The sequence below is a fragment of the Populus nigra genome, chromosome 16 (assembly GCF_951802175.1).
Source record: "Populus nigra chromosome 16, ddPopNigr1.1, whole genome shotgun sequence".
NCBI lineage: Eukaryota > Viridiplantae > Streptophyta > Magnoliopsida > Malpighiales > Salicaceae > Populus > Populus nigra.
In genome coordinates this window covers 12,325,105-12,334,804 of record NC_084867.1, presented here as the reverse complement: position 1 = coordinate 12,334,804, position 9,700 = coordinate 12,325,105, and the positions used below count along the sequence as shown (strand labels likewise).

The following is a 9,700-nucleotide window of genomic DNA, read 5'->3' as shown; positions in this document are numbered from 1 at the left end:
AACTTTTAACGTCATTTTAGTGGTTTTTTCAGAAGTTACAATTAAACGGTAAATTGATTAGATAATTCAATAACAACCAGATCAGCGGGTATTTATTTTTGTGTTATAACTTTTTTTATAATATTTTTAAATTTTTTTTATATGAAAAAAATATTAATTTTAAAAAGTATTGTAGTTGTTTTTTCAAAAGTTACAATTAAATGACATCATTTTTAAATTGATTTGATAATTCATGTATTGATTTGATAATTTAATAACAACCTCATTACCAAGTATTTATTTTTGTGTTATAACTTTTTTTCATAGTAATTTTTAAAATTATTTTTTTCATATGAAAAATATTAAATTTAAAAAATACTTTAACAAAAAAACTCACCATGATAACAAATAATCACTAAGAGATTGCTCAACAGCATGGTAAAAATTGCTTCTTAAAATGTGTTTTTATTTAAAAAATATTAAAATAATATTTTAATAATTCATGGATTGATTTCATAATTCATTAACAACCTTATCAGCAAGTATTTATTTTTTTGTTATAAGTTTATAACTTGTTTTTCATAGTATTTTTTTAAAATTATTTTATCTAAAAAAATATTAAATTTTAAAAGTATTTAAACAAAAAAACTTACACCATGATAATAAATACTCTTTAAGAGATTTCTCGAGAATGGAGTACAAATTATTTTTTTAAGTATTTTTTTATTTAAAAATATATCAACATTATATATATATATATATATATATATATATTATTTTTAATATCAAAATATCAAAATGATAAAAAAAATAATTTTAAAAAACAAATTAAAATTTTAAAAAATTACAATTCAATTACACTCCTAAACAGCCTCAGAAATCAATTTTAAAAAGCATCGATACTAATGTGCTTGTTTTTAGGTAATTTTTGTGGTTATGTGAAAAAAATAAGTTTTTAAAAATTATAGTTATCTGTGATTAGTTGGATTTAAATACGTGTTTGGTAAAAATTATAATTGAAGTTTATGTATAACAAAAAATATGTATAAAATGTTTGGTAGTTGTGTTTGGAAGTGTGGTTGCGATTACTTTTCAAAGTATTTTTTATTTGAAAATGCATCAAAAAAATATTTTTTTTATTTTTAAAAAATTATTTTTGATATAAGTGCATCAAAATGATCTGAAAATATTAAAAAAAATATTAATTTAAAACAAAAAAATAAATAAAATTTAAATTTTTACAAAACTCAATTAAAAAAATATGTAAAAACAGTTATACAAAAACCTAGAATTCAAATTCAATTTTTTAATGGTCCGTAACACGAAACATAATTTTCTTTGTTATTAAAGATGTTGAGTGGAAAACAAAAGCAGCCAATAGGGAAAAAAAAAAAAAACCTTCTTGGCGAAGGAGTCATCTGCAGCCATGCATGGAGTAGTTTAACATTCTTTAAGTGGGGTCAAAACTCAAAAAGCCAAAAACTTCTTGGCGAAGTGGTTGACTCAAAAAGAATACTTAGTGCTGCTTTTAAGGAGACTTTACTTCAATTGTCTCTGCCAGACTGCCACTTCACTGCTTGTAAGATCCTCTGCAACCCAAAAAAACACTAACCTGGTAAGGAAGGCACATCAAAGCTGTTGTTCTTGAGTTAGAACGGTAGTGAAAATGGAGAAAGGCATGCAGTTGATTGATGGAAATGGCAAGTTCAACGTGGAAGGACTCCAAGACTTCATGACAACCACCGAGTTCGCGCAGTGCGGTCTCTCTTATTCTGTCGTTGCCATCATTGGCCCACAAAGTAGCGGTATGTTCATGTTCTTTTCAGTTCTTACTTCTTAGTGAGCAGTGACCCTTTGTTTATGTCTATGTGAAGTGGATTAAATTCTACTATTTTCTTATGTTCATATGAAGTCGATTAAATTCTACTATTTTCTTATGTTCATATGAAGTTGATTACGTACACGTATATGGTTTCATTCACGTTCTTTGTGAGCAGGGAAGAGCACCCTAATGAATCATGTCTTCGGTACTGATTTCAAGATGCTGAATGCAAACAAAGGAAGGTTTGATATTTTATGGTTTTTTCAATTTTATAGTTTTAGAAAGGAAAGTTTGTATATTTGTAGTTCTTTGTTGCTTTGTATACATGGAGGAAGACAATCTGATTGTATATGTTTTAGAGGTCAAACAACTAAGGGCATTTGGATTGCCAAGAGTAGTGAAATTGAGCCTTTCACAATTGCCATGGATTTGGAGGGAACCGACAGCAGTGCAAGAGGCGAGGTACTTGAGAGCTTTGAATTAGTACTATGATTTTTGTGCTTTGTCGAGGACAAGCATTACTATATGGTTTCGTTTTTCTGTTTACATCATTGTATGGCTTCACGTTGTGTGAATATCTTGCTTTCAGGACAACACTGCGTTCGAGAAACAGAGTACCCTGTTTGCTTTAGCAATTGCTGACACTGTATTGGTGAACATGTGAGTTTTGAAGTTCAGCATTACAATATCTAGATGCTATTTCTTCCTGGAAAAATTGATGAATGTCCACACGTGGGTATAGTCAAGGATGGCCATGAATGGCTTGGTCTAGGCAGTAGCTGGCCCTTATATATCATTGTTGTCACTTGCTTATTTGATACACTACTAGTCACTGGTTTACTGGGAATTATCCTATGTTTAAATCTTGAAAAAAAAAGAAAAAAAAACTCTTGTTCTAGCCTTTTGCCTTGAAATGATTTCCTTGGGCATTCAGGGCTCATTGCCTATTTGCATTTTTGCAATCCAAATATCCTATGGGGTTGTAGTCTGTTAAACATTTTTCTGTCTCTTGTTTGATTGCCAAATAACTGAGAAAATGCATCTGAATTTGTTACAAGATATTCAGATGAACTTGAGGAATACATTTACCTACAAGACAACTGCATGTGCATCCAGCCAAGGAAAAAGACCAAAAGAACAAAATTGTGAACGAGCTTTTGTTAGTATCCATATTGTGAAATTGTTGATAACTTTTTTTCTGTGTGTTGGATATATTATGCCTTCACACAAATCAGGCTCTTCATAAATTGTCACTCTAGAATTTAGAGATTTCAAATGGAGACACGAAGGTAATGTTTTGTAGAAAAGACATTCCCTCTCATGCTCACACACTGTTTCTATCCTGTGTTGAATATCATGTACAGGTGGTGCAAAGACATTGGTCTGGAACATGCAGCCTGCAGACCCCTTTTGAAACTTGTTTTCCAGGTACTTCATGTTGAAAAGCAATAAGCAGAATTATCCCAAGTGATTGGCTGTTGTCGAGTTAATTCACCATGAATCAATTCCCTTGAAAGTCAAATTGGATTGTATCAGTTTAGTTGTATTTGACTGGATAGCTGTTTTTCTTAACCTTAAAGTACTTGTGAAGTAATTATTGAGCTGTTCAAAATTACAGCTAGAAGAAGCTAATAACTATCACTTTACAAGAGCTATACATATAGGAATATGAATGACACACATGCATGGATAATGACAGCCTCTTCTCTTCTAAAAACAAAAAATGACAGCCTATTCCATCTCCAGTATACGTCAATTTCTCGTGCTTGAATAAAGTGCCGCCTCTTCCATATTTGCTAACGTGCTTTATGAAAACTGTTTCGCTACATTCACTTAGGCCTGTGTGTGATATGCTAAGTATTGCACCCAAAATAATTTGGTAGCACAGCCTACAATCGAGCTATTTGGCTACGATGTTGATAACTTATTACCCGTCTTCTGTTCAGGTCATGAAGCGTTTATTCCAGCCCCGGAAAAGAACATTGCTGTTTGTTATACGTGATCACACAAGGGTATGGAATTTATGCCCATGAGTTTATTTAAAAGAAGAATCCAAGCACCTTTTAGCTTGTGCTCCATTCTTTGACTGCATTTTTTTGTCCAATACTGAATCCACGCCCTTTCTGAGTTTCTATGTAGACTCCACTTGAGTTTTTGGAGACTGCTCTTATGAAAGATATAGAGAAGGTACTTTTTTGCATATTTCTTATGCTACATCTATGTCTTTCTCTTTTCGGGTCAAATATTTGTTTCTCCCAGCACTTTCAGAGGTCATAATTTCTGCAGATATGGGCTGCAGTTGCTGAACCTGAGACTCATAGCAGTGCTGCTCTCAGTGATTATTTTAATGTATGAAAAATATCATCACCATCTCTCTTACTAACGCCATTGACATATATGCTTCATACGTTTTTTTTTTGTTCAACTGGCATATAACTTAATTTTCTTCTAATTATTGAAATGAAGGTGGAAATCACTTCCCTGTCCAGCTATGAATTCGAAGAGGATAAGTTTAAAGATCAGGTAGCCTTTTCTCTAATAATAGCAGTTAATCACCTCAAAACTTAAGTTCATCACTTGTGTTCTTCTGCAGAATGTTGTGGCATTTTTTTTCTAAAATTAAAGGTCCTGGATGATTTGTAGCTTTGTATTGGAAATCAAAATCACTGGTAGCCATCTTAATTGGGTGGTTGGGGGTTGCTATGTATGGCAAGTGAGGAGAGCGGGATGTGATATCCTTCTGTGAGATAGGTGAACCTTCCCTAAAAGGAATGATGGAAGGGATATGTAAGAGATTTAGAAAGAAAAACTATGAAGTTTGAGAAAGGTTGTGTGTAGAAGAAATGGTAGAAAAATCCATTAGTGAGTCGAATTTATACTGATAGGGGAGACACTTGGGCAAGTGTGGCAAGTGATTTGACAGTGTGTCCAAAAAGATGAATGAGTTAACATTCAAGCCCTGTAGGACAGGTTCAATTCGGAATGACTGGCCTGCTTCAAGTCCACTAATCCACCTCTTTAATCCATCTTGTTAATTTAGAAGTTAATTGCAAATTCTATAACTGATCAATAATTACACTTTTATGCATATTATACTTGATATCAAACTACTTGATGTCTGCTTACCACACATATTTGTGCTTTGACTGGTGTGGTTTCCCAGTTCTTGTAAAATCAAGTAATTTAGAGAGTAATTTATAGACATTAGGAGTCTATCACATGGTGATGAATGACCATAAGTCATATGATAATTAAAATAAATATATGTCTCAGATGAGGACTCAAGAGTCTACAATCCTTGACTGCATTTTATTGACAGCTTCGACACTTACAAATTGGTATTACAGGATTGTAGCCTAATATGATGTATTTTACAGGTTGCTCATCTGAAGCAGCGTTTTTTCAATTCCAATTCTCCAAGGGATCTTGCTGATGATAGGTTGGAAGTGGAACCTGCTTCAGGATTTTCTGTTTGTGCAGAGAAGATATGGAAAACCATAAAGGATAACAAGGATCTACATATTCCTGATCCAAAGGTTTATAAAAGCCATTTACTTGTGTGAGAATAAATCATCAGGATTTAATGTGATTACATCTCTCTATTTTGTTTTTCAGGTGATGGCTGCTTCTGTTCGGTGCGAAGAAATTGCCAAGGAGAAGCTCAAACAACTTACTTCTGATGAGGCACTTAAATTGAATATAACCTTCTTTCCTTCTTTCCTTCTTTGAAAGCTACTTCAACTTCTGAATATCATACAATACTAAATTGATATCTTACAGAAATGGCTGGAGTTGAAGGAAGATGTTCAAGCCGGTCCAGTACCTTGGTTTGGAGCAACCCTCAGTTCTATTTTAGCAACCTATCTTTCACAGTCAGTGTACATCATGCTTAATAATCCAAACCAATCGTTAGCATTGTGTGCCTGCAGTCTTGGACTCTGCTTCTTGTTCAACTTGATTTGGAATCTCTTAATTTGTATATTTCTTTTTTAATAGATATGACAAGGAGGTGATTTATTTTGACCAAGATGTACGAAATGTAAAACGGAAGCAACTGGAGTTAAATGCATTGGAGGTAGGGCCTTAATGAGCATATTTCCTCTTTTTTTACTATTTAACCTCTCTTTTCCCCGTTAGGTAACTGAAGTAAACTTTCTCATTTGATGCTCTGGATATATGGTTCTAGTGAGGTGAACTTTGTTTTAGTTGTCGTGGGATAGGATAGTTTTCCTCGTCTCTTTGTGGTGTCATACATCGGGTGCTTTTACAGGAGTTGTCTTAGCTGATATTCAACAGGATATGCTGTTCTTTTATGATTTTCTTTTTCCTTCATTTTTTTTTGGTGGATGTCTTATTCTCCATATTCTTCTGTACTTTCTTTTAGTGATTTGATGCAATTTTCTCTTATCTAAAAAAATGTGGTGTAGGTGGTACGCGATGCTTATGTAACCATGTTGGAACACTTGTCTTCCAACACACTAGAAACTTTTAAAACAAAGCTGGAGCAGTTGCTGAACGAAGGAGAAGGGTTTGTTGCTTCTGCCCGTAGCTGTGCTCGATCTTGCTTGCATGAATTTGATCAAAGATGCGAAGGTATTCAACTTCAACTAGTAAAAAGAATTTCTCTTAACTTCACCGGTATCTAACCCAGTTTCATCTCCAATTGATAAAGTGGCTCTTTTATTTACTTTTTTTTTCCTTTTTTGTGAGATTCTTTTGATCTTCTTAATATTTTAAATCTTCAATATGATCTCAATGTTTTTTCTTCACAATTATTGTAGTAGTAGTATGATAAAAACTCTTAGCTTTTCTGGATATAATATGTTGTTGTTACATATTTATAAATTTAATACATATCTCTCTTGAAGAGGCTAAGTTGTTTAGCTTGGCAGTTAGGGTAGGTGCTATACTCTTATCTTTTCATTTGTCTTGAGGGTCTGGCTTAAATGCTTTGATGCTACTGTTAAACCTTCTATTTGATGAATTGTCAGATTTTCTACATGCACCTTATGACCACAGAAATAGTTTAAACCTAGAGAAACCCTCATATCAGACTGATATGAATGATAACGTCAAGTTCTCCAAAGGACCCTAAATTAGTTTCAGTCTACGTGAGAGTTGGTTTTCTTTTCTCATGGACTTTAAAAACTCCTGTATCCCCATTATCATTAAAAACCATTGTGAGATCTAGATACTCAACATTCTCAGGGTGTGTTCCTCCACCTCCTCAAGTTGACCAGCTTGCACTCTGCACTTGAAGAAATCTCAAGTTGTTAATGTTCTCACGGTAATAGATAAATGCTAGTTAACTAAATACTTTATCTAAGACATTCATTGTCTGAGCTAAACAAAAGAAAAAAGTAATTTGACAGGCGTAGTAACGGGCATCTACTACAAATTATTCAAGCTGTTGCTGCTAAAACTCATCCCTCGATGGTGTTGAAATCGTTTGCATATGCTTGGCACACTGTCTGATCCACTAATTCTGTTTCTTGGATTTGGTGTATTACCTTTATCATGCTCTCTCAGATGCTGCCATAAGACAAAGTGAGTGGAATGCTTCTAATGTCCGGGAAAAGCTTACATGTGATATGTTGTCAGAAATGATGGCAATATGTGAGGTGAATTACTTGGTTGATATTGCAATCCCTCGGTGCTCATTAAACTAAGTATATCACTTTACTCAATCAAATAACCAAAACTTGTTATGTCCCTATGCAGGAGCAACTCACTGATGTGCTCGCTGATGAAGTACAATCCTTATTTGAGGCTGGTGAAACAGACACATGGTTATCAGTGAGAAATCTTCTTGAGAGCAAGACTGAGAATGCTGTATCAGAATTCTCAAATGCTGTAGTTGGTTTCAAGTTGCACAGATCAGCAATTGACACTAAATTGGAACATTTGAGGGAGAAAGCAAGAAATGTAGTGAAGAGAAAGGCGAAAGAAGCGGCAGCTGCTGAGAGAGTTTTGACGCGCATGAAGGATAGGTGGAGTGCTATCTTAACTGTTGCTTTTGTTTCTTCTTTCAATTGTTTTTCTTTTTCTTGTTCTTTTGGTTCATTAAAGCTTTGGATTGTATCTAGGTTCAAACAGGTTTTCAATCGTGATGAAATCTCAAAGTCAAGGTTTTGGACTAGGGAAAAAAACATTGATGAAATTGAAAGGAATGCGCTCTCAGCTGTAATATGCCTACATTTTGTACTGTCTGGCAGCTAGCATGTTAAATTGTTTATACTTTTTGAGCAATATATATCCGAAGGTTTCCCGGTTATTTTGTTGCAGTCTTTGAAAATTCTATCAACAATGGCGGCCATGCGCTTAGATAAACTGACAGATCAGATTGAGCATTTACTCTTTTCCTCTCTCATGGGTGAATCTGGTGATATTCCATCTTCCCAGCTTACAGGGGCTACTCCAGACCCCCTTGCATCCAACACGTGGGAAGAGGTAATGGTGTATATGGATGTGTACCCATATCACTATATGTGTGTAAATGTATCTACTCAAAATACGCGCGCGCGCATTCATGTGTTTATCAAAGTGGTCTCTGATAGGAATCGAATATGAAACAGGTTTCTCCAAACGATACGCTGCTAACACCAGTGGAGTGCAAGTCATTGTGGATGGAGTTCAAAGAAGACATGAAGTATAAAATGAACCAGGCTAGATCCGATCAGGTACCTTGTTATATATTGCTTTATGTTTTTATAGCAACTTGTTTGTTAGAACATTTTCAGTTTTTGCCAACAAGTTCCTATGCTTTCTAAACTTGGGAACAGAAACTATTTCTATATGGCATGCGCCTGCACAGGTTTTTACAAGAGCATAATATGTTCTGTGCGACCATTGAAGTTTCTCATGTCTTGGAATCTAACTAGCAATCTTTCATGGCATACTTGTTGTTTTCCGCAGGAGGCTCTTAGGAATGCTAAAAGGGTAATTAAGATAGTGGTCGGGGTAGTGGGGGCAGCAGCGATCACCGCAGTGGGAGTACCTACAGCCATGAAGATAGCTGCAAGGCCGGAGGTGGCAGCAGTGTTGAAAGCTGTAACAACATGGTTGTTGGCGGTGCTGAAATATATAGGGATGGAGGTGTTGGAGACGCTGAAATATATAGGGATAGATGTGTTGGAGATGCTGAAAGATGCAGCGGCAATGGCAGTGAGATCTTTACAACCGGAAATAGTGGCAATTATAATTGCACTGGTGACCAAGCAGTCGGACTGGCGGCAGCAGTACTATTAGCTTAGGCTAACGGCCCTAATCTTAATGCAGCATGGTATGGTGAATCTTATCAAACGAAATCTGTAATTTGATTACCCCTCTGAGATTTATAGTTGAACTTACAAGCCCTACTTATCAATACTTTCACTGGTAAAATTATCTTTCGGTTTCCATAATGGCAGTCCCAAGTTACAAACATAATATTGCACAGCCAAAGTCTATGAGAATATTCTCTCCTCCTCTCTTTTTCTTTAGATTTTTAAGTTTTATTTTTATGCTTTGATTTTTTTTTTTTGTGATAAAAAACTTATTAAAATCAATTTTAAAGGCCATTTTCAAGAGGTTTTTTTTCCTTTGTTTTTGCTGCATCTGGGATTATTTTTTTGGAGTGTACCCTACTTTCTCTTCATAATTTGTTAAAATAATTATAATAGATTGTTTACTTAATCATGCATGTTAAACAAAAAAATTTCCAACAAAATATTAGAACTTATACATGTTTAAAATTATAAATATATACTAAAATCATAATTCGTGATAAACATGTTATCAACAAAAAAATATATATATATAAAAATTCTAAGTACATGCTAATCATATATCAAATTTGCAATTGATATCAAAATAAAGCTATAGCATTTTTAAGAAAGGTATTTACAAAATATCTAAGTT

The 9,700-nt window shown here is 34.1% G+C and overlaps 1 protein-coding gene across 1 annotated transcript; it reads left to right on the top strand.

Moving 5' to 3' along the window:
• Positions 1 to 1,497: 1,497 nt before the first annotated feature.
• Positions 1,498 to 9,204, top strand: LOC133675306 (protein ROOT HAIR DEFECTIVE 3 homolog 2-like). Its single transcript, XM_062096646.1, has 20 exons — positions 1,498 to 1,784; positions 1,977 to 2,043; positions 2,161 to 2,263; positions 2,391 to 2,461; positions 3,166 to 3,229; positions 3,748 to 3,813; positions 3,941 to 3,988; positions 4,088 to 4,150; positions 4,268 to 4,324; positions 5,179 to 5,337; positions 5,417 to 5,485; positions 5,582 to 5,673; positions 5,798 to 5,876; positions 6,229 to 6,394; positions 7,331 to 7,422; positions 7,523 to 7,791; positions 7,888 to 7,984; positions 8,087 to 8,251; positions 8,377 to 8,481; positions 8,717 to 9,204. Exons 1-20 carry the CDS (start codon positions 1,646 to 1,648, stop codon positions 9,047 to 9,049), a joined length of 2,304 nt encoding a protein of 767 aa, XP_061952630.1. The 5' UTR covers positions 1,498 to 1,645; the 3' UTR covers positions 9,050 to 9,204.
• The last annotated feature ends 496 nt before the right edge of the window (positions 9,205 to 9,700 follow it).